The 25,938-nt window shown below is 51.6% G+C and overlaps 1 protein-coding gene across 1 annotated transcript; it reads left to right on the top strand.

Moving 5' to 3' along the window:
- The first annotated feature begins 18,872 nt into the window (after positions 1 to 18,872).
- On the top strand, positions 18,873 to 25,019 carry LOC131687573 (uncharacterized). The gene has a single exon (XM_058971663.1). The coding sequence runs from the start codon at positions 18,873 to 18,875 to the stop codon at positions 25,017 to 25,019; it is 6,147 nt and encodes a 2,048-aa protein (XP_058827646.1).
- The last annotated feature ends 919 nt before the right edge of the window (positions 25,020 to 25,938 follow it).

Below are 25,938 nucleotides of genomic sequence, written 5' to 3'. Positions count from 1 at the left end.
CCTGGGTACATAGGAAGCATGGAGAGGTGAACTTCCATTTGACGCAGTTTTTGTCCGGGCACGGATGCTTCCGGAAGTACTTGGACATGCTTCGTCACCCCTTTGCCCGGGTTGTGCGACCGTGCAGGAGACACCGGAACACGTGGTCTTCGAATGCCCTAGATTCGAAGAAGTTCGTAGGGGTATATCTGGTATGACAGCGGACAATATCGTCGAAGAGATGTGCCGTGACGAACATACCTGGGACGCTGTCAACAGAGTGGTCTCGAGCATACTCTCCGAGTTGCAGAGGAAGTGGCGTAGAGACCAACAAGAAACCGCAAATCGGGTTTCGAGAGAAATTCCGCCGCCGGGGAACTCTCCAACTGTGTAGACTAGGTCCACCGCCGGGGACCAGTTGAGTAGTGCGTGATGTAGCACCGAGTTGGGTCGTCGGGGCGCTCGGGAACCGGACGTCAAGCTTCACCGGAATCGCTGAACCGACCTCGACATCCTTCCGGGTAGCTCGTGAGTAGGCTATATCCACCGCCGGGGATTGGACCGAGTAGACCGCGTCGCAGAGCTAGCAGTGGGTCGTTGGGGCGCCGGTGAACCGGAAGTTACGCTCCAACCGGAATCGCCGGATAGACCTCAGCACCTACTGTATGGCCCGTTGAGTAGGCTAGATCCACCGCCGGGGACTAGATCGAGTAGATCGGGCGAAACGAAACGAGAGGAAGCCAAAGAGCTCATGAAATTGTGGTGCTAAAACAAAAGAAGAATCGGTACCGGGGGAGTCTCCTTCGCCGGAGAACTCTTCGTCGGCGTAAGCTAGATCCACCGCCGGGGACTAGACTGAGTAGACCGCGACGAAATACCACCAGTCGCAGGTCGTCGGGGCATCAGCGAACCGGACGCTCTGCTCCACCGGAATCGCCGAACTGACCTCGACATCTGGTTGGTTGGCTCGGTTTCGGGAGAACTTCTCTCGCCGGGGAATTCTCCGTCGGAGTAGGCTAGGTCCATCGTCGGGGACTAGACCGAGTAGTTCGCGAACAAGTCTGGTGCTCAAAGAGTAAACGGCGTTGAATGGTGCGAGAAGGGAGTTGCGGTGCTAACCGGCACAAGAGAGCCGCAGGGCTCGGTGAATTAGACAGTCAGAAGTTTGCCGCTCAGACTGTACTCGTAGGGGAGGAGTACTAAGCCTCGACTCACAGCCAGCTTTCCGACTGCCATGCAGAGCTTGCCAGTCTGTGTGGATGGTAGATAATTGGTGGTGTGTAGAGCAGTGGGGCTGTCACCCTACGGAAGAAACGAACTAGTAAGTAGTTGAATTAGAGTGTGTGCTATGCACATAAAAACCCCTCCCCGAAGTAATGCCGTAAGGTAGTGCCGGGGAGGAATCAGGTTCTGGGCAAGAGCAGTGGTTTTTAGCGGGTCGGGTGATGGCAGCCCAAACCCGTTCCCTGACAATGGGGTTTTTGCACATTTTTCCTCACTCAGGGTTTTTCTGAAAATTTTTTTTACTGCTCTCAAAAAAAAACACATACATATATACATACATACATACATACATACATACATACATACATACATACATACATACATACATACATACATACATACATACATACATACATACATACATACATACATACATACATACATACATACATACATACATACATAATACATACATACATACATACATACATACATACAGGGGGCAGCAGGGACAGGAAGGACAGGAGTCTAGGGGCCTAACGAACCCCCCCCCTCCCCCCCCACAGCCCTACTGCGAGTTGGGGAGTTTTGCTAGGATATGGTGGTGCTAAGATTGGGCTCTTCTGAACCTCTAAAAAAAGCCATAATTCCGAAAGCAGCTCCGACGAAGCGAGTCTGTGCCGCTTCTGCTAAGATCCTAAGATTCCAATAATCTAAGATCTGGGCAATAAAAGCACTCTAGCCCAACCGGAGTGCCAACCGGCACATCAGGATCGACGCCAGCAACATCTTGATTATGGTATACTGGCCATGGCGAACGGCAACGGACAGGACACGGATGACGAAAAGGATGGCGACTTAGGGCTGACAGGCGTACTGTTCTACTCCCTGAGTAAGGAAGGATGAAACCAACTTGAAATGGCGAGTGGGCTAACAGCATGGCTGCCTCCGTTCCAACAAAACCCTGGCAGGTCTCCGGGTACGTTCGAAACTCGCCATCATTTGGTTGGTGGTACTAGGTTCGGTTGAAGCATTCCCGATTTACGCCGATCCGGCTCTGAACACTACTCCCCATGAGAGATGGTGTCAACCCTTGCATGACCTCACTGCTGCTTTTCGGCAGCATAGATAATCATGGGATCGCGAGAGGCGACTATGTGCAGCGAGTGGAGATAGCGGCCCGGAGTTGGGACCCAATAAAATAAAATGGAGAAACAACAAGCAACCGATATAAATGGAGCAGGCACGGCAAATCCGTTTGCCAGAGGTGGGTTGGTGAGGTCACCACCACCAATAGTAGCTGAAGTCACCCAGCAAGAGCAGGAGGAGGGGAAGCCGAAGCAACAGCAACAGCAGCAACAAAAACAGCCGGAGCAGAGCGGAAGGAGCTACACCCCACAAACGCCAAAGGTAGTGGTAGCGAGGCACTTGGTGGAGGAGCTCCACAAGTTCGTGGACATGAGAAACAATGTCCACAAAGACATTAAGGAGATGGTCATCAAAATCCGGAAGGCGCTACTGTCTGCCGTGAAAGAGTACGATACGGCAACGCAGAGGGCAGATTCAGCTGAGCGAGCATCCGCGTCGGCTAAGGCTACTATCCTCCTAGCCCCTCCGAAACAGGGTAAGGAGAGGCAGATTGGAGTGGAGAACACGCCAGTTCCCATAACTCCAAAGAGGACAAGATCCTCACCAGGAGAAGAAAGACCAGGCGGGTCAAAGAGGCAGACGCTCGAGGATGCTGTTGCTGCCGAAGAAAAGGACGCCACCTTACAGGGTGAAAGCTGGAGCACCGTTGTAGGTCGGAAGGAGAAACGCGGGAAACAGCAAAAAAGAAGGAGGAGCGAAAAGGGGAGCAGAAGAGGAAATCAGAACCCTCGGCTCGTCAGAAGGCGCCTAAGGGAGAAGCCGTGCTCGTCAAAGCAAATGACGAGACTACGTACGCAGCACTGCTCAAAAAGGTCAGAGAGGACCCGGAGCTGAAAGATTTGGGGGAAAACGTGTTAAGAGTCAGGCGTACCCAAAAAAATGAGATGCTCCTCCAGCTTAAGAAGAATACTACGACTAGTAGCTCTGCCTTGCAGGAGACTATAACTAAATCAATGGGTGGAAAGGCAGAAGTTAAAGCCTTAAGCCCGGAGATGGTAATCGTGTGCAAAGACCTCGACAAAATAACGACGGAAGACGAGCTGAGAGGTGCTATGAAGCAGCAGTGCAAACTGGGCGAGGTGCACATGACGATCCGGTTAAGGAAGGGATACGGAGGAACGCAGATAGCGATGATACGTTTACCGGTAACCGCTGCAGACAAGGCACTGGAGGTAGGTAAGGTTACAGTTGGATGGTCGAGATGCCTACTGAGAGCCGCCCCACGATTAAAAAAAGAAGCGAAGAAATGCTTCAAATGTTTAGGCTTTGGACATTTAGCAGGGGCTTGCAAAGGCCCGGACAGATCCGGGATGTGCTGGAAATGCGGAGAGACGGGCCATCTTGCGAGAGACTGCACGCAGAGGCCGAAGTGCTTGCTTTGCACCCCAGCGGAAGGAAACGACCATCAGACGGGTGGCTTTAAATGCCCAGCGTACAAGAAGGCGACTGCAGGCCAACGGTGATGGAGATGACCCAGATAAACCTGAATCACTGTGATACCGCACAGCAACTGTTGTGGCAGTCTACGACAGAAACTATGTGCGATGTCGCTTTGATCGCAGAGCCTTATCAAGTCCCCCCTAATAACGGTAACTGGGTGGCGGATAGATCAGGAACCGCAGCGATACAAGTAATGGGAAGATTCCCTATCCAAGAAGTGGTAGAACGTTCCTATGAGGGTTTCGTGATAGCCAAAATCAACGGCATCTTCGTATGTAGCTGTTACGCTCCCCCAATATGTGCGATATCGCTTTGATCGCAGAGCCTTATCAAGTCCCCCCTAATAACGGTAACTGGGTGGCGGATAGATCAGGAACCGCAGCGATACAAGTAATGGGAAGATTCCCTATCCAAGAAGTGGTAGAACGTTCCTATGAGGGTTTCGTAATAGCCAAAATCAACGGCATCTTCGTATGTAGCTGTTACGCTCCCCCAAGGTGGACAGTAGAGCAGTTCAGCCTAATGCTGGAGCAGTTAACCGAGCAGTTGATCGATCGGAAGCCGGTAGTCATTGGTGGTGACTTCAACGCCTGGGCTGTGGAATGGGGCAGTAGAGTAACCAACACAAGAGGATGTATCCTGCAGGAAGCTCTAGCGAAGTTAGACGTACTATTGTGCAACGAAGGCTCTGTTAGTACATTTCGGAGAGACGGGAGGGAGTCCATCATAGACATCACATTCTGTAGTCCCTCATTGACGGCGAACATGGATTGGAGAGTATGCGAAACGTATACGCATAGTGACCACCAGGAGATTCGCTACCGTATCGGGCAACGGAACCCCGCGGCAGTACAGAGAAGGGTGACCGGCGAACGAAAGTGGAAAACGAAAGCCTTCAACAAAGACCTCTTTGTTGAGGCACTTCGGCCGAACGGCGGGACCGAGAACGTGGATGCGGCTGACCCAACAAGAAGGATTGTGGCGGCTTGTGACGCCACAATGCCGCGAAAACTGGAACCACGCAACAAACGGCGTCCAGCTTACTGGTGGAACGAGACGCTTAGTACGTTACGCGCTGCTTGTCTCAGAGCCAGAAGGCGGGCCCAAAGAGCAAGGTCGGAACCAGATAGAGAAGAGCATAAGGCATCGTTTCGGGAAGCTAGGGCCGCTCTAAAACGGGAGATCAGACTTAGCAAGTCAGAGTGCCACAAGGAGCTATGCCGAGAAGTAGACGCCAATCCCTGGGGTGACGCATACCGAGTCGTGATGGCGAAAATCGAAGTTTGGCGAAAACCAAAGAAAGCCCCTGGTCCGGATGGAATACCAAACGTGGTACTGAAAGCTGCGATCCTGGCATATCCGGACATATTCAGGATAGTGATGCAGAAGTGCCTAAATGAAGGCAACTTCCCCGAAATGTGGAAGGTCCAGAAGCTGGTGTTGCTGCCGAAGCCAGGGAAGCCACCTGACGACCCGACCTCGTACAGACCCATATGCCTGCTGGATACACTCGGAAAACTCCCGGAAAGGATCATTCTTAACAGGTTCACGGAAGGTGAGCGCGGACTGTCCAAGATGCAGTTTGGTTTCCGCAAAGGAGCATCGACAGTGGATGCAATTCGGATAGTGCTCGATAGTGCCGAGAAGTCATCTAAACAGAAGCGAAGAGGAGATCGATACTGCGCTGTGGTCACGATAGATGTGAAGAACGCGTTCAACAGTGCCACATGGGAAGCCATCGCTGCAGCGCTGCATAGAATGAGGGTTCCCGACTATCTGTGCCAGATCCTGAAGAGCTACTTTCAGAGCAGAGTGCTACTGTACGAGACGAGCGAAGGACAGAAGTCATTGCGTGTCACAGCGGGCGTTCCTCAGGGCTCCATTCTCGGTCCAACCCTTTGGAACGGGATGTACGATGGGGTCTTAGCGCTGCAGCTGCCTAGGAAAGTGAAAATCGTAGGTTTCGCGGACGACGTGTCACTAACGGTGATGGGTGAGAAACTTGAAGAAGTGGAGGTGTCGGTGACGGAGACAATAGACGCTATCGGGAGCTGGATGAACGGGGTCGCGCTGCAAATAGCTCACCACAAGACGGAGGTGTTGTTGGTCAGTAACTGCAAATCGGTCCAACGGATGCAGATCGACGTCGGAGGGCACGTGATTGCATCGGAACGTGCATTGAAGCAATTGGGAGTTATAATCGACGACCGGTTGAGCTTCAACAACCACGTTGATTACGCCTGTGAAAAGTCGGCGAAGGCAACGAACGCAATAGCGAGAATCATGCCAAACGTCGGCGGTCCGAGAAGCAGCACGAGACGTCTGCTATCTACTGTTTCGTCATCGATACTCCGATATGGGGTTCCTGCCTGGAGTGCTGCGCTGAAAACCAAGCGGAACCGTGAAAAGCTAAACAGGACATTCCGACTGATGGCCGTACGAGTCGCGAGTGCCTACAGAACAATATCGTCGGAGGCAGTATGCGTTATCGCCGGGATGATCCCCATCTGCATTACCCTGGCGGAGGACGTGGAATGCTATCAGCGGAGAAATGCACGTAACGCTAGGAGACAGGTTCGAGCGGATTCGTTGGCTAAATGGCAACAGGAGTGGGACAACGCGGAGAAAGGAAGGTGGACCCACCGACTCATCCCAAATGTATCGGCCTGGGTACATAGGAAGCATGGAGAGGTGAACTTCCATTTGACGCAGTTTTTGTCCGGGCACGGATGCTTCCGGAAGTACTTGGACATGCTTCGTCACCCCTTTGCCCGGGTTGTGCGACCGTGCAGGAGACACCGGAACACGTGGTCTTCGAATGCCCTAGATTCTAAGAAGTTCGTAGGGGTATACCTGGTATGACAGCGGACAATATCGTCGAAGAGATGTGCCGTGACGAACATACGCTGTCAACAGAGTGGTCTCGAGCATACTCTCCGAGTTGCAGAGGAAGTGGCGTAGAGACCAACAAGAAACCGCAAATCGGGTTTCGAGAGAAATTCCGCCGCCGGGGAACTCTCCAACTGTGTAGACTAGGTCCACCGCCGGGGACCAGTTGAGTAGTGCGTGATGTAGCACCGAGTTGGGTCGTCGGGGCGCCTGGGAACCGGACGTCAAGCTTCACCGGAATCGCTGAACCGACCTCGACATCCTTCCGGGTAGCTCGTGAGTAGGCTATATCCACCGCCGGGGATTGGACCGAGTAGACCGCGTCGCAGAGCTAGCAGTGGGTCGTTGGGGCGCCGGTGAACCGGAAGTTACGCTCCAACCGGAATCGCCGGATAGACATCAGCACCTACTGTATGGCCCGTTGAGTAGACTAGATCCACCGCCGGGGACTAGATCGAGTAGATCGGGCGAAACGGAACGAGAGGAAGCCAAAGAGCTCATGAAATTGTGGTGCTAAAACAAAAGAAGAATCGGTACCGAAGAAGAATTCGCCGGGGAACTCTCCGTCGGAGTAAGCTAGATCCACCGCCGGGGACTAGACTGAGTAGACCGCGACGAAATACCACCAGTCGCAGGTCGTCGGGGCATCAGCGAACCGGACGCTCTGCTCCACCGGAATCGCCGAACTGACCTCGACATCTGGTTGGTTGGCTCGGTTTCGGGAGAACTTCTCTCGCCGGGGAATTCTCCGTCGGAGTAGGCTAGGTCCATCGTCGGGGACTAGACCGAGTAGTTCGCGAACAAGTCTGGTGCTCAAAGAGTAAACGGCGTTGAATGGTGCGAGAAGGGAGTTGCGGTGCTAACCGGCACAAGCGAGCCGCAGGGCTCGGTGAATTAGACAGTCAGAAGTTTGCCGCTCAGACTGTACTCGTAGGGGAGGAGTACTAAGCCTCGACTCACAGCCAGCTTTCCGACTGCCATGCAGAGCTTGCCAGTCTGTGTGGATGGTAGAGAATTGGTGGTGTGTAGAGGAGTGGGGCTGTCACCCTACGGAAGAAACGAACTAGTAAGTAGTTGAATTAGAGTGTGTGCTATGCACATAAAAACCCCTCCCCGAAGTAATGCCGTAAGGTAGTGCCGGGGAGGAATCAGGTTCTGGGCAAGAGCAGTGGTTTTTAGCGGGTCGGATGATGGCAGCCCAAACCCATTCCCTGACAATGGGGTTTTTGTACATTTTTCCTCACTCAGGGTTTTTCTGAAATTTTTTTTTACTGCTCTCTAAAAAAAAACATACATACATACATTCATACATACATACATACATACATACATACATACATACATACATACATACATACATACATACATACATTTGGTGAGGGCGCCCAAATCAGGTCGCTAGGTGCGGAAACAACTCTCCAGTGCAAACACTTGGACGAGTTCGCGACCGCAGAAGACGTCGCCGCAGCCGTCAAGGAGCAATGCGGCGTCACAATCGAGCGGGCCTCTGTGCGATTGAGGGACGGACCCTCTGGCACCCAAGTAGCCTACCTCAGGCTACTCAATGCGGATGCCAAAAAGGTAACCGAGAAAGGGAAGCTGAAGATCGGCTGGTCGGTATGCCCTATCAGTATACCCCAGCCGCCTTCAGTGGACAGGTGCTATCGGTGCCTAGAATCCGGCCATAAAGCTTACGAATGCAAAGGCCTAGACAGGAGTAAGCTATGTCGTAGATGCGGCGAGGAGGGGCATAAAGAGCGGGGGTGCACTAAGGCATATAAGTGCCTTATCTGCACCTCTAAGAAGCAAGCCCATAAACATGCTATGGGCGGACCTTCGTGTCCCTTCGGCGAGTTAAATAAGAAGAAGCCGTGAGAGTCACACAGCTAAATCTTAACCATTGTGCAGCAGCCCAACAGCTGCTGTGGCAGTCGGTCTCGGAGTCGAGGACAGATGTCGCCCTCTTATCAGACCCGTACAGCATCCCTGCCGGCAACGGCAATTGGGTGTCGGACGGGTCTGGAATGGTGGCAATCTGTACAACGGGAAGGTTCCCGGTTCAAGAGGTAATACACCCCTCCGCCGAGGGTGTGGCGATTGCCAAGATCAATGGTGTGTTCTATTGCAGCTGCTACGCCCCACCAAGGTGGCCAATAGAACAGTTCTACCAGATGATCGACAGGCTCTCGTCGGACCTCGTGGGCCGGAAACCGGTAGTAATAGCGGGAGACTTCAACGCTTGGGCAGTGGAGTGGGGCAGCCGCTGTACAAATAGCAGGGGTCAAGCGCTAATGGAAGCGTTTGCGAAACTCGATACTGTGCTAGCTAATGATGGCTCCGCTAGTACATTCCGTAGAAACGGAGTGGAGGCGTGGATTGATTTGACCTTTGCCAGCCCGAGTCTGGCTCCAGGCATGGAATGGAGGGTAGACGAAGGCTACACCCATAGTGATCATTTAGCAATCCGCTTTAAGATCAACTATGGTGTGCAGCATCCGAGGGCGGGAGATCCCTGTCAGGTAAGCGGGTGGAAGTCCAATCACTTCGACAGCGAAGCTTTCACCGCGGCCCTGGGACTGGAGGCCAACACCGACAGTCTAAGCGGGGATGCGCTGGTAGCTGTTCTATCACGCGCGTGCGACGCCACTATGCCGAGAAAAACACTGCCAAGAAACGGCAGATGCCCGGTATACTGGTGGAGTGCCGAGATTGCAGCTCTACGGTCAGCCTGCCTCAGAGCTAGACGTAGGATGCAAAGAGCTCGCACCGAGGATGCAAGAGAGAACCGCCGTGAAGTGTTTCGAGCTGCGAAATTAGCCCTTAACAAGGCTATTAAAAGCAGCAAGAGAGCGTGTTTCGACAACCTGTGTGAGAGTGCCAACGCGAATCCGTGGGGCGACGCCTACCGGATTGTGATGGCCAAGACCAAAGGGGGCTCCTCACCCCCTGAACGGTCTCCGGACCGGTTGGCAACGATTATCGAAGTACTCTTCCCGTTTCGAGCCACAAGCCCCTGGCCACCTGCACTACGAGACAGTGCGGGCACGGTCGAAATGGTGGCTCCAGTGACGAACGAAGAACTACTCGCAGTGGCTAAATCCCTAGCAATGAACAAAGCTCCAGGGCCGGATGGAGTCCCGAACAACGCTCTCAAGGCAGCGATCATAGCGAACCCGAACATGTTCAGGCTAGCTATGCAGAGATGCCTTGACGAGTGCCGTTTCCCCGATAGATGGAAAAGGCAGAAACTGGTGCTGTTGCCGAAGCCCGGGAAGCCGCCAGGCGACCCATCGGCGTACAGACCAATCTGTCTGATAGACACGACTGGCAAACTGCTTGAGAGGATCATCCTCAACAGGCTCACCCCGTACGCGGAAGGTACGGACGGTCTGTCAAGCAACCAGTTTGGCTTTCGGAAGGGTAAGTCCACAGTGGACGCTCTCAACTCAGTGATAAATACTGCCGAGATAGCGATCCAACGAAAAAGGCGAGGTATTCGATACTGTGCGTTAGTGACACTTGACGTGAAGAATGCATTCAACAGCGCAAGCTGGGATGCCATCGCGCTCTCGTTACACCGGCTTAGCCTACCGGTGGGTCTGTACCGGATCCTGGAAAGTTACTTCCAAAACCGCGTACTGCTATACGAGACCGATGCCGGTCAGAAAAGGGTTCCGATTACCGCCGGAGCCCCGCAGGGCTCGATCCTAGGCCCGGTGCTATGGAACCTCATGTATGACGGGGTTCTGAGACTGAAGTTCCCTCCTGGGGTCAAGATCGTCGGCTTTGCCGACGACGTAACCTTGGAGGTCTACGGGGAGTCAATTCCTGAGGTAGAACTAACCGCAGAACACGCGATTAGCACGGTGGAGGAATGGATGAGCGCGAGAGGCCTGGAGCTCGCTCATCATAAGACGGAGGTAGTTATCGTCAACAACCGCAAGTCGGCACAACATGCAGTTATCCATGTGGGAGAAGTCGCGATCACTTCACAGCGAAGTCTGAAGTCTCTCGGAGTCATTATAGACGACAAGCTGACCTTCGGCAGCCATGTCGACTATACGTGCAAGAGAGCGTCGACTGCTGTTGCGGCACTATCGAGAATGATGTCCAACAGCTCAAAGGTGTGCGCCAGTAGACGTAGGTTACTGGCAGGCGTTGCCGTATCTATCCTCAGGTACGGCGGCCCGTCATGGTCAAGAGCACTGAGGGTAACCAGTTACCTACAGAAACTGGAGAGCACCTACCGCGTGATGTGCCTCAGAGTGATATCTGCCTACCGCACGGTATCACACGATGCATCCTGCGTGATAGCGAGCATGATGCCAGTCGGGCTGGTCATTCGGGAAGATGAGGAGTGCTTTGAGCTACGTGGAAATAGGGGAGCCCGCGAGCGCACCAGGGTGACCTCGGTCGCCAGATGGCAGCGTGAGTGGGACAACTCCTCGAAAGGTAGGTGGACCCACCGGCTGATACCTAGCATATCGAGCTGGGTGGGAAGACCCCATGGGGAAGTTCACTTCCACCTGACACAATTCCTGTCAGGCCATGGCTGTTTCCGTCAGTACCTCCACAGGTTCGGGCACGCGGAGGTCCCAGTCTGCCCGGACTGCCCAGGTGTAGATGAAACTGCCGAACACATACTGTTCGTATGTCATCGGTTCGACGTCGAAAGAAGAGCAATGCTTGACGTCTGTGGCTGGGACACAACCCCGGATACCCTTATCCAGCGGATGTGTCAAACGGTGGAGAAGTGGAACGCAGTCTCGGCTGCTACCATCCAGATTGCCAGTAGGCTACAGGTAATCTGGCGAACCGAGCAACAGACGGCGGGCACGGCTAACTAGTGATTGGTTAGTTGGAGCGAAAAAGGCCAAGCGCAAAATAAGAGAGTGAATGGTCTGTTCATGCCGAGGTAGGTTGGCGCAGCGAATGGCAACCGCGTAAGGGGTAAACCCAGCCACCCCGAAGCAAGACAGAAGAGTGAGTGTATAGGCGTATAAGTGGACTGCCTCATGCCAAGACGGGAGGGTCGTAGCGTAGTATGTTGGAACTAAGCTATCGATGCCTCATGGCGTGGCAGAGGAGTGAAAGGGTGAGCATCCAAGTCAGTCTCACACTGCATGTTAAGGGTGAGCATAAAAGTCAGCCTCACAGGTTGGTAGAGGCTAGTACAAAAGTCAGCCTAGCAAGGAATGAAAAAGGTGAGCACAAAAGTCAGCCTCGCATGGTATGTCAGAAGTGGGGCCTAAGAAAAATGTCCCACATGGGATGCCAGAGGGAGTGACAAAGGTACAATAGAGTGGCACGATTGAGAGTGAATCAGGTGATAGGGTGAGCACCCAAGTCAGCCTCACATGGATGGGTAGGGCGAGCACAAAAGTAAGCCTAGCAAGGAATGAGTAAGGTGAGCACACAAGTCAGCCTCGCATGGAACGTAAAAGGTGAGCACAAAAGTCAGCCTCATGTGGGAGTGTTTGAGAGTGAATCAAAGTGTGATTGAGAGAGCACCCAAGTAAGCCTCATACAGGATGTATGATCGCGCGAGTGAGAGTGAATGAGTACATTCAGTACAGCCATCCCCCCAGAAGTAATACCGAGAGGTAGTTCCTGGGAGGAATGATGGCGGAGCCCAATGGAGTTTAGTCGGTATTAATGGCTGGTCACCACTTGAGTCCGACACGCCCCCAGTGCACCCCGTGTGGTAGATTGGACCCTACCGTTAGCACGTGTACTGGGCTAGGACATAAAGGTCTTCTCCATTGTAAAAAAAAAAAAAAAAAACATACATACATACATACATACATACATACATACATACATACATACATACATACATACATACATACATACATACATACATACATACATACAATGCATCGGAGGGGCCAATATCTGCGATGCGCAAAGTAGCGAAGCAACTCGATTCTATAATCGACTTCGCTAGCGGAAAGCAGAATATAGCCAAGGAGTTGAAGTTGAGCCTCCTGGAGCTCCGGAAAGCTGTTCGTGTCGCAAGACAGGAACAGCAGGCATATGTTGAGAGGGTGGAGTGTCGGGAGAGGCCCGACAGAGAAACCCAGACAGTGGCCTCCAATAGGGAGGAAAGAGAGAAGGTCGATAGAGGTTCACAGACAGTGGCCTTTACCTTCTACGGAGCAGCCACGTCGATCGGAGAGGCGACCGAGTTCCCCTCGAAGGGAAAAGGAAAGGGCAATCGCAAGACGGCATCGAATGCGAAGCGCCCTAGGAAGTCGCCAGGCGAGGGTGCCAAAACCGACACCACTCGGCGTGCAACCGTCAAGGTCAAACGCCACCTGGGTGAGGTAAGCGAGGGCGAGAGTGACCTCGCTGTGGAGAGCGATGGTACCAGCAACCCGGCACGACCGGGGCAGGGGGGCTCAAACCCCTGGACACTGGTCACCAAGAAAAAGCCGGCACCGAAACCGGAGGTACCGCGGCCTGCGAGGAAGGCCAAGGACAGAGGCGAAGCCTTGTGGTTAAAAACCGACAAGGACAAATACGCCGATGTCCTTAAATCGATGAAGGCGGCCGAAAGCCCCTCGGCCCTTGGGCAGGATGTGCGTAGCGTAAGACGCACCAACACGGAAGAGATGCTCCTGGTGCTGAAGCGAGGCGCACAATCAAGTGCAGTATATAAGGCCTTGGCCCAAGAGGTCCTTGGTGAGGGCGCCCAAATCAGGTCGCTAGGTGCGGAAACAACTCTCCAGTGCAAGCACTTGGACGAGTTCACGACCGCAGAAGACGTCGTCGCAGCCGTCAAGGAGCACTGCGGCGTCACAATCGAGCGGGCCTCTGTGCGATTGAGAGACGGACCCTCTGGCACCCAAGTAGCCTACCTCAGGCTACTGAATGCGGATGCCAAAAAGGTAACCGAGAAAGGGAAGCTGAAGATCGGCTGGTCGGTATGCCCTATTAGTATACCCCAACCGCCTTCAGTGGATAGGTGCTATCGGTGCCTTGAATCCGGCCACAAAGCATACGAATGCAAAAGCATAGATAGGAGCAAGCTATGTCGTCGCTGCGGCGAGGAGGGGCATAAAGAGCGGGGGTGCACTAAGGCATATAAGTGCCTTATCTGCACCGCTAAGAAGCAAGCCCATAAACATGCTATGGGCGGACCTTCGTGTCCCTTCGGCGAGTTAAATAAGAAGAAGCCGTGAGAGTCACACAGCTAAATCTTAACCATTGTGCAGCAGCCCAACAGCTGCTGTGGCAGTCGGTCTCGGAGTCGAGGACAGATGTCGCCCTCTTATCAGACCCGTACAGCATCCCTGCCGGCAACGGCAATTGGGTGTCGGACGGGTCTGGAATGGTGGCAATCTGTACAACGGGAAGGTTCCCGGTTCAAGAGGTAATACACCCTTCCGCCGAGGGTGTGGCGATTGCCAAGATCAATGGTGTGTTCTATTGCAGCTGCTACGCCCCACCAAGGTGGCCAATAGAACAGTTCTACCAGATGATCGACAGGCTCTCGTCGGACCTCGTGGGCCGGAAACCGGTAGTAATAGCGGGAGACTTTAACGCTTGGGCAGTGGAGTGGGGCAGCCGCTGTACAAATAACAGGGGTCAAGCGCTAATGGAAGCATTTGCGAAACTCGATACTGTGCTAGCTAATGATGGCTCCGCTAGTACATTCCGTAGAAACGGAGTGGAGGCGTGGATTGATTTGACCTTTGCCAGCCCGAGTCTGGCTCCAGGCATGGAATGGAGGGTAGACGAAGGCTACACCCATAGCGATCATTTAGCTATCCGCTTTAAGATCAACTATGGTGTGCAGCATCCGAGGGCGGGAGATCCCTGTCAGGTACGCGGGTGGAAGTCCAATCACTTCGACAGCGAAGCTTTCACCGCGGCCCTGGGACTGAAGGCCAACACCGACAGTCTAAGTGGGGATGCGCTGGTAGCTGTTCTATCACGCGCGTGCGACGCCACTATGCCGAGAAAAACACTGCCAAGAAACGGTAGATGCCCGGTATTCTGGTGGAGTGCCGAGATTGCAGCTCTACGGTCAGCCTGCCTCAGAGCTAGACGTAGGATGCAAAGAGCTCGCACCGAGGATGCAAGAGAGAACCGCCGTGAAGTGTTTCGAGCTGCGAAATTAGCCCTTAACAAGGCTATTAAAAGCAGCAAGAGAGCGTATTTCGACAACCTGTGTGAGAGTGCCAACGCGAATCCGTGGGGTGACGCCTACCGGATTGTGATGGCCAAGACCAAAGGGGGCTCCTCACCCCCAGAACGGTCTCCGGACCGGTTGGCAACGATTATCGAAGTACTCTTCCCGTCTCGAGCCACAAGCCCCTGGCCACCTGCACTACGAGACAGTGCGGGCACGGTCGAAATGGTGGCTCCAGTGACGAATGAAGAACTACTCGCAGTGGCTAAATCCCTAGCAATGAACAAAGCTCCAGGGCCGGATGGAATTCCAAACAACGCTCTCAAGGCAGCGAACCCGAACATGTTCAGGCTAGCTATGCAGAGATGCCTTGACGAGTGCCGTTTCCCCGATAGATGGAAAAGGCAGAAACTAGTGCTGTTGCCGAAGCCCGGGAAGCCGCCAGGCGACCCATCGGCGTACAGACCAATCTGTCTGATAGACACGACTGGCAAACTGCTTGAGAGGATCATCCTCAACAGGCTCACCCCGTACGCGGAAGGTACGGACGGTCTGTCAAGCAACCAGTTTGGCTTTCGGAAGGGTAAGTCCACAGTGGACGCTCTCAACTCAGTGATAAATACTGCCGAGATAGCGATCCAACGAAAAAGGCGAGGTATTCGATACTGTGCGTTAGTGACACTTGACGTGAAGAACGCATTTAACAGCGCAAGCTGGGATGCCATCGCGCTCTCGTTACACCGGCTTAGCCTACCGGTGGGTCTGTACCGGATCCTGGAAAGTTACTTCCAAAACCGCGTACTGATATACGAGACCGATGCCGGTCAGAAAAGGGTTCCGATTACCGCCGGAGTCCCGCAGGGTTCGATCCTAGGCCCGGTGCTATGGAACCTCATGTATGACGGGGTTCTGAGACTAAAGTTCCCTCCTGGGGTCAAGATCGTCGGCTTTGCTGACGACGTAACCTTGGAGGTCTACGGGGAGTCAATTCCTGAGGTAGAACTAACCGCAGAATACGCGATCAACACGGTGGAGGAATGGATGAGCGCGAGAGGCCTGGAGCTCGCTCATCATAAGACGGAGGTAGTTATCGTCAACAACCGCAAGTCGGCACAACATGCAGTTATCCATGTGGGAGAAGTCGCGATCACCTCACAGCGAAGTCTGAAGTCTCTCGGAGTCATTATAGACGACAAGCTGACCTTCGGCAGCCATGTCGACTATATGTGCAAGAGAGCGTCGACTGCTGTTGCGGCACTATCGAGAATGATGTCCAACAGCTCAAAGGTGTGCGCCAGTAGACGTAGGTTACTGGCAGGCGTTGCCGTATCTATCCTCAGGTACGGCGGCCCGTCATGGTCAAGAGCACTGAGGGTAACCAGTTACCTACAGAAACTGGAGAGCACCTACCGCGTGATGTGCCTCAGAGTGATATCTGCCTACCGCACGGTATCACACGATGCATCCTGCGTGATAGCGAGCATGATGCCAGTCGGGCTGGTCATTCGGGAAGATTAGGAGTGCTTTGAGCTACGTGGAAATAGGGGAGCCCGCGAGCGCACCAGGGTGACCTCGGTCGCCAGATGGCAGCGTGAGTGGGACAACTCCTCGAAAGGTAGGTGGACCCACCGGCTGATACCTAGCATATCGAGCTGGGTGGGAAGACCCCATGGGGAAGTTCACTTCCACCTGACACAATTCCTGTCAGGCCATGGCTGTTTCCGTCAGTACCTCCACAGGTTCGGGCACGCGGAGGTCCCAGTCTGCCCGGACTGCCCAGGTGTAGATGAAACTGCCGAACACATACTGTTCGTATGTCATCGGTTCGACGTCGAAAGAAGAGCAATGCTTGACGTCTGTGGCTGGGACACAACCCCGGATACTCTTATTCAGCGGATGTGTCAAACGGCGGAGAAGTGGAACGCAGTCTCGGCTGCTACCATCCAGATTGCCAGTAGGCTACAGGTAATCTGGCGAACCGAGCAACAGACGGCGGGCACGGCTAACTAGTGATTGGTTAGCTGGAGCGAAAAAGGCCAAGCGCAAAATAAGAGAGTGAATGGTCTGTTCATGCCGAGGTAGGTTGGCGCAGCGAATGGCAACCGCGTAAGGGGTAAACCCAGCCACCCCGAAGCAAGACAGAAGAGTGAGTGTATAGGCGTATAAGTGGACTGCCTCATGCCAAGACGGGAGGGTCGTAGCGTAGTATGTTGGAACTAAGCTATCGATGCCTCATGGCGTGGCAGAGGAGTGAAAGGGTGAGCATCGAAGTCAGTCTCACATTGCATGTTAAGGGTGAGCATAAAAGTCAGCCTCACAGGTTGGTAGAGGCTAGTACAAAAGTCAGCCTAGCAAGGAATGAAAAAGGTGAGCACAAAAGTCAGCCTCGCATGGTATGTCAGAAGTGGGGCCTAAGAAAAATGTCCCACATGGGATGCCAGAGGGAGTGACAAAGGTACAATAGAGTGGCACGATTGAGAGTGAATCAGGTGATAGGGTGAGCACCCAAGTCAGCCTCACATGGATGGGTAGGGCGAGCACAAAAGTAAGCCTAGCAAGGAATGAGTAAGGTGAGCACACAAGTCAGCCTCGCATGGAACGTAAAAGGTGAGCGCAAAAGTCAGCCTCATGTGGGAGTGTTTGAGAGTGAATCAAAGTGCGATTGAGAGAGCACCCAAGTAAGCCTCATACAGGATGTATGAACGCGTGAGTGAGAGTGAATGAGTACATTTAGTACAGCCATCCCCCCAGAAGTAATACCGAGAGGTAGTTCCTGGGAGGAATGATGGCGGAGCCCAATGGAGTTTAGTCGGTATTAATGACTGGTCACCATTCGAGTCCGACACGCCCCCAGTGCACCCCGTGCGGTAGATTGGACCCTACCAATAGCACGTGTACTGGGCTAGGACATAAAGGTCTTCTCCATTGTAAAAAAAAACATACATACATACATACATACATACATACATACATACATACATACATACATACATACATACATACATACATACATACATACATACATACATACATACATACATACATACATACATACATACATACATACATACATACATACATACATACATACATACATACATACATACATACATACATACATACATACATACATACATACATACATACATACATACTGTTATCGGACCCAACTGGTCCGCGCGCACCTCATCTGCTGCTACCTTGGTCCGCAAGCATCGAACCGTAGGAAATAAACCCACTGGGGTCATGGCAGGTATAGACACCTGTCAAGTGTCACTTCAGCAGGTATAGACTGGAGAGACAGCTGTCAAGTGTCACTTCGGTGAGTAGAAAAAAAACCTCATATACGAACCTGTAAGATACGATAAAACGTGTGTGCCCAAACCTACTTTATCCCGCTAATTAGAGCATTAAGAAAAGTGTTAAGCCGTTCTGCATTTCATCTACTAAAGTGCGCAACGTGAGTAGATCTATTATTGAATTCTCCGGTATATTTATAAAAACTTCAACCGCAGCATCTGATTCCGTTTTGCCGGTTTCGCCCAAACCTGTTTCCCAGCAACATAACCTGGAAACCATTTTTGAGTTGGTGAGCAATTAATTAACTACCGAATTTCTTCCTGAAAACCTATCAAATGTAAAAATACTTACCTAACCATATCTAACAGGATATCTGGAAGCCATCCTGCGAACGGGATACCGCTAAAACCTACCTTAAAGTGAGATACTAACCATACATTGCTGTTTATACTTACCCAGAGTGTCAATCCGATACGAAGAACAGGTTGAACGACTAAACGTAAGTGATCTCATACAACTCCATTATTGAAACCTAAATTTATTATTGCATATAAAAACATTATTTAAAATTTATATTTAACATACTATTAAGCCAAAATGTATTACCCTATACAGGAAAATTATAATCTCCTATCAGTACGTCGGTCGTTTTATTATCGGAGATTTATAATATCGGAATAACCCTTTCATGCACGTTGACCGAAATTGTCAACATCTTATAATTTTCGTTTACGGATTGAGTTTAAATTGAGCAATGTCGGGTCGGTCAAAAGCGGTCGCGAAAAGTGGTTCGAAAGGTTCGCGGTCAAAGGCAAAAGCCGGAGTTGAAAGTGGTAGTGAAATACAAGTGGAAGATGGTGCGTTTGGTGGTGTGTCAATGGTGGCCGAAGAGAATGTGGAGGTAGAGCAACAACCAGATATAACTCTTCCCGGTCAGGCGTGTAAGATATGTGGTGGTCCGGACACCGACGACATGGTTCAGTGCGACGAGTGCGACAAGTGGCATCATTTCGCTTGCGTGGGGGTAACGAAGGAGATCGAGAACCAGAGCTGGAGCTGTCCCAACTGTACTACGGCAAAAGGGATCCGGCGAAAATCTACGATTTCAAACCAGACTCCAGCGATAGTGAATCAAGTCACAGACAGCATAGAGCAGAGACCAGGAGCCAGCCAGAACCAACTAATTTCCAGTACCCCTCAGTTGCAGCAGCGAGAACAGCAGCAACTGAATAAAACAAGCAAGTCGGTCAAGCAGAAGGCTCTTTCGGAACAACCACCCAGAGGATCTCTCTCAATGGTCTCATACGCATCTTCTAAGAACTCGCTGCTGAAACTGGAGCTATTGAAATTGGAAGAGGAGCATGCGCTTGATCAACAAGCAGCAGCGAAGCAGCGTCTGTACGTGGATAGGAAATACAACATTCTCCAACAGATGGCAAGCCGGACGAATGTGTACTCCCACGACAGTTTGAGTCGCGTGAACGACTGGATAAATGATGTCAACAAGCTTCAGAAGGAAGGACAGATGGTCGATTCGGCTCCAAAACACTTCAACCCACAACAACATTCAACGCACAACGCTTCTGACAGGGCAGAAGACGATCGGGATATTTCGAATGGGCAGTGTTCGGAACAAAATGCATCGCATCGAAGTAACCAATCGTTTTCTCGGATTTCTGACAACGGTAGCATACATTCTAGGCCAATTTCGGTGCAGAATTCGGAAAGATGTGGCCCTTGTCCAGACAGTCAATCATCCGTTCGAATCCCCAGCCGCATCAACAGATCCAATTCGATCACCAATCCGGACCGAGCGGAGCAGCAGCAACTTCCACAGGACAGTGGCTTGACGTACCAACGCGCATCGAAGTATAGTCGATCCATTATACATCGGAACGCTTTAGAACCACAACAAGCTCGTCAGCCCACCCGGGCACAGCTTGCAGCTCGACAAGCAATATCAAGGGACTTACCTACATTCTCTGGTAATCCTGAAGATTGGCCGATCTTTCTGTCATCGTTCAACAGCACAACGGCGATGTGCGGATTCACGATGGATGAGAATATTATCCGGCTGCAGAAGAGCTTAAAAGGACGAGCATACGAAGCGGTGAAGAGCCGTCTGATGCACCCCTCTAACGTTCCAGGAGTGATGGCTACTTTGAAGATGATGTTTGGGCAACCTGAGGCCATTGTGTATTCTCTGATCGCCAAGATCAATGCCTTACCACCTCTGAGGGAGGACAAGTTAGAGACTATTGTCGACTTTGCGGTGAATGTACAAAACTTCTGTGCAACAGTGGATGCGTGTGGGCTGGAGGACCACCTTTACAATGTCTCACTACTTCAGCAACTCGTCAATAAACTGCCGCCAACGATAAAGTTAGACTGGGCGTGCCATCGTCGAGCTCTACCCAGGGTCAACTTGGCGACCTTCGGGGACTGGGTCTACTCTCTTGCTGAAGCCGTGAGCACGGTGGCCGTCCCTTCGATTGTACAAGAGCATAAGCCGGCACGTAATGAAGGTCGCGGTCCTAAGAAGGGCAACGCTTTCTTGAACGCTCACCTTGAATCACCTGAGCAGATCCCGGCATATAAGACGCCCAACGCAGACGCCACCGACAGGGCGCCACTCGTGCCCAAAGCTCGCGTCAACTACGACTGTCCAACGTGCAAGGGTACATGTAAAGCGGCAGACAAATGCAAGCGTTTTCTGGAACTATCTCGAGATGCGAGATGGGCTGCGGTTCGGGAATTTGGTTTGTGCCGAACATGCTTACGTCGTCACAATGGGAACTGCAAAGCAAAACCCTGCGGCAAAAATGGCTGTATCGTCAGACACCACGAGTTATTACACAACGACCAGAAAAACGAGCGTCCTCCACCAAATACCGTGCATTCTTCGTCTGTACAACCTGGACCGAGCCAAGGGCATGGGATCAACCATCATCGAGCATCGTCGTCTGCTATACTGTTTCGATACTTGCCCGTAGTTCTGCAAGGAATCAACAAGGCCGTTCATGCCTATGCTTTCTTCGATGACGGTTCAGAACTTACACTTCTCGACAGCAGGTTGGCTGACGAGCTTCAGTTAGATGGTGAAGTCAGTCCACTGTGTCTGCGGTGGACAGGAGGTAAAGAGCGTCACGAAGAGAGCTCACGAATCGTTGACGTAGGAATATCAGGAGTAAACGGCAACACCAAGGTGTTTAATCTGCGTAACGTAAGAACGGTAGGTGAACTACAGCTTCCACGCCAAACTCTGGACATCACCGAGTTGTCGCAACTGTACCCACACTTACGAGGTCTGCCAATAGAACCGTATCATGAGGCACAGCCGCGTATCCTGATAGGACTGAAGCATGCACGGGTCGGTTTGGTTTTGCAAAGCAGAGAGGGTCGAATAGATCAGCCGATCGCAGCTAAGACAAGGCTAGGATGGACTGTATACGGTGGTCATGTCAACGAAGCTCCCCATATAGTCCAATGTGCGTTTCACGAACACCACCCAGAAGAACAGATGGACGAAAGCCTACATCGTAGTATGAAGGAGTATTTCGCCCTGGACAGTCTCGGAGTATCGAAACCGGACAACATACTCTTATCTATCGATGATCGTCGGTCACAACACCTGCTACAGTCACTTACAAAATTCAGAAACGGTAGATACGAGACGGGGCTACTCTGGCGATTTGACGACGTTCGCCTCCCTGACAGCCGCGCGATGGCTCTTCGACGGTTTTACTCTCTTGAGAAACGCATGGAGAAGGATGCAGTGTTAGCCGAAGCCCTCAACCGACAGATTGCAGATTATATTACCAAAGGATATATCAGGAAACTTTCGAGTCTGGAGCTCGCTCAGTCATACGCTCGTACGTGGTACCTTCCCGTTTTTCCCGTAACAAACCCAAACAAGCCTGGGAAACTGAGAATCGTATGGGATGCAGCGGCCACGGCTTACGGCCAATCACTTAACTCCGGACTACTGAAGGGTCCTGATCAGCTTTGTTCTCTATTCTCCATACTTCTTCAGTTCAGGGAGCATCGAGTTGGGCTGACAGGAGACATCCGTGAAATGTTTCACCAGGTGGATATCCTAGAAGGAGACCAGCAGTGCCAACGGTTCTACTGGAGAGACGAGAACGGAGAAATCGCAACATACGTTATGCGTGTGATGACATTCGGTGCCTGCTGTTCTCCGAGCTGTGCTCAATATGTTAAAAATGCCAACGCCGAGCGCTACGCACAACTTTACCCGGTAGCAGCGGAAGTCATAACGAAAAGGCACTACGTGGATGACATGCTGGTGAGCGTAGAAACAGAAGAGGAAGCAATCAGTTTGGCACAGGAAGTGAAGTTCGTACACTCAAAAGGCGGGTTCGAAATCCGTAACTGGATTAGCAACTCTGGTCGTGTATTGGCAGCCCTGAAGGAAGAAATCATCGACGAGAAAAATCTGGATCTGTCATCCGAGATGGCCACCGAGAAGGTGCTAGGGATGTGGTGGTGTACGTCGTCGGACGCCTTCACCTACAAGGTCGGCTGGAGCCGGCATGATCGAGTGCTGCTAGAAGGCCAACGGTATCCTACTAAAAGGGAAGTACTCCGGGTGCTCATGACGATCTTCGATCCACTTGGACTGATTGCTAACTTCCTGATGTTCCTGAAGATTTTACTGCAAGAAGTTTGGCGATCTGGCGTTCAGTGGGATGACCCGATCAGCGAATCTTCATTCGAGAAGTGGAAGCGGTGGTTGCAGGTTCTTCCGCGAGTGGAACAGGTCACGGTCCCGCGATGCTACCGTATTCGGACTAGTTCCAGTGTAAATTATGAAGTACAGCTGCACACATTTGTCGATGCCAGTGAGAACGGCTTTGCCGCCACCATATATCTACGCTTTGTCCAGAACAAGATCGTGGAGTGCGTTCTAGTCTCGGCCAAGACACGGGTGGCACCACTGAAATTCACTTCAATTCCGAGGCTTGAACTCCAAGCAGCTGTTGTAGGTGCAAGATTAGCACGATCGATTGGAGAATCCCTTTCTATTCCAATCTCTAACCGTTTTTTCTGGACTGATTCCTGGGATGTAATGTGCTGGATAAACTCGGATCATCGACGGTACTCCCAGTTTGTAGCGTTTCGGGTTAGTGAGATTCTCGAAATCACTGAGATAAATGAATGGCGCTGGGTGCCCACCAAGCTCAACGTAGCCGATGACGCTACCAAATGGACTGGTCAGCCGGATATGACTCCCGACAGTAGATGGTTTAAAGGACCAGATTTTCTTTGGCGTCCGGAGGCGGAGTGGCCACAATCGCCGGCCAAAAGCGGTTCCACAATCGCAGAGCTTCGCCCCAACCTTCTATTGCACTACACGGTCCCTGAAGCAGTAATCGATGTGAATAAGTTCTCCAGCTGGAAGCGACTCGTCAATATCGTCGGATATGTATACCGCCTTCCAGCCAACTGCAAACTGCAACTCCAAGGGAAGCCGATTGTTTCGGGTCCACCAACAACAGAAGAGCTCAAGAAGGCAGAGAGCTACCTTCATCGCCACGCGCAACTGGAAGCGTACCAAGGAGAAGTGACTCTGTTGCGTAGGGCACAGGAATTCCCGGAAGAACCACGCAAGCAAATTGCAAAGAACAGCGAACTGTACCAGCTAACGCCCGTACTCGATCAACGGGGCGTCATCAGGATGAAGGGTAGAACACGGTTCTGCGACTACGTAACAGAAGACGCAAAGAATCCTATTGTTTTACCTCGCGACCACCACCTAACCACCTTGATCATAGCATACTACCACCAAAAATACCACCACCAGAACCATGAAACCACCATAAATGAAATCCGACAGAAATATAAGATTTCGCGACTACGAGTTTGCTACGCTAAAGTCAGAAGGCAATGTCAACGTTGTAAAAATGATAACTCAGTTCCACGTCCTCCAATCATGGCCGATCTTCCGCCAGCACGGCTCGCGACATTCTCACGTCCATTCACGCACGTTGGGATCGACTACTTCGGGCCAATGGAGGTCGTCGTCGGTAGAAGAGTGGAAAAACGATGGGGAATGCTCGCAACCTGTTTAACCATTCGTGCGATACACATTGAGCTGGTACACTCACTTAGCACGGACTCATGCGTCATGGCTCTACGCAGCTTTATCGCCCATCGCGGTTCGCCCAGGATGATATACAGCGACCGTGGGACAAATTTTGTCGGCGCAAGTCGAGAACTACGGAATGCCGAGTACGCTATCAACCAACAGGCGATAATGACTGAGTTCGTCAGCTCCGAAACTAAATGGTTGTTCAACCCTCCGGCTTCGCCGCACATGGGCGGCAGTTGGGAACGCCTGATCCGCACTGTTAAAAAGAATCTGGCCGCCATCTGCCCGACGAAGAAACCGACCGATGAAGTACTCCGGAGCCTTCTGACTGAGATTGAGAACGTAGTGAACTCTCGGCCATTGACCCACGTTCCGATCGATGATGAATCGGACCCCGCTCTAACTCCGAACCATTTCCTGCTCGGTTCCTCGAATGGAACGAAGCCACTCACTGTAAACGACGACAGCGGCATCGGGTTGCATCAAGGCTGGCGTGCATCGCAAGCGCTAGCCAATCAATTTTGGAGGCGCTGGATAACAGACTACCTGCCAGAGATCACCCGAAGGACGAAGTGGTTCATCCATACGAAACCCGTGGGTGTAGGAGACGTCGTTGTCATCGTCGATCCGAAACTGCCGAGAAACTGTTGGCCGAAGGGAAAGATCATCGAGACCTGCAATTCCAGAGACGGTGAGATACGGTCAGCCACTGTACGGACGGCGAATGGCGTGTACGAGCGGCCTGTAGCCAAGCTTGCTGTGCTGGATGTTCAGCGCGACGGAAAGTAAGCCAACCACAGGATGGCGTACTGGGGGGCAGTGTTATCGGACCCAACTGGTCCGCGCGCACCTCATCTGCTGCTAACTTGGTCCGCAAGCATCGAACCGTAGGAAATAAACCCACTGGGGTCATGGCAGGTATAGACACCTGTCAAGTGTCACTTCAGCAGGTATAGACTGGAGAGACAGCTGTCAAGTGTCACTTCGGTGAGTAGAAAAAAAACCTCATATACGAACCTGTAAGATACGATAAAACGTGTGTGCCCAAACCTACTTTATCCCGCTAATTAGAGCATTAAGAAAAGTGTTAAGCCGTTCTGCATTTCATCTACTAAAGTGCGCAACGTGAGTAGATCTATTATTGAATTCTCCGGTATATTTATAAAAACTTCAACCGCAGCATCTGATTCCGTTTTGCCGGTTTCGCCCAAACCTGTTTCCCAGCAACATAACCTGGAAACCATTTTTGAGTTGGTGAGCAATTAATTAACTACCGAATTTCTTCCTGAAAACCTATCAAATGTAAAAATACTTACCTAACCATATCTAACAGGATATCTGGAAGCCATCCTGCGAACGGGATACCGCTAAAACCTACCTTAAAGTGAGATACTAACCATACATTGCTGTTTATACTTACCCAGAGTGTCAATCCGATACGAAGAACAGGTTGAACGACTAAACGTAAGTGATCTCATACAACTCCATTATTGAAACCTAAATTTATTATTGCATATAAAAACATTATTTAAAATTTATATTTAACATACTATTAAGCCAAAATGTATTACCCTATACAGGAAAATTATAATCTCCTATCAGTACGTCGGTCATTTTATTATCGGAGATTTATAATATCGGAATAACCCTTTCATGCACGTTGACCGAAATTGTCAACACATACATACATACATACATACATACATAC

Source organism: Topomyia yanbarensis, chromosome 3 (assembly GCF_030247195.1).
Source record: "Topomyia yanbarensis strain Yona2022 chromosome 3, ASM3024719v1, whole genome shotgun sequence".
Taxonomy (NCBI): Eukaryota; Metazoa; Arthropoda; class Insecta; order Diptera; family Culicidae; genus Topomyia; species Topomyia yanbarensis.
This window is presented reverse-complemented; position numbering and strand designations above follow the sequence as displayed.

Coding starts and splice junctions, on each gene's coding strand:
- LOC131687573 (XM_058971663.1), top strand. CDS start 18,873: ATGTCGGGTCGGTCAAAAGCGGTCGCGAAAAGTGGTTCGAAAGGTTCG.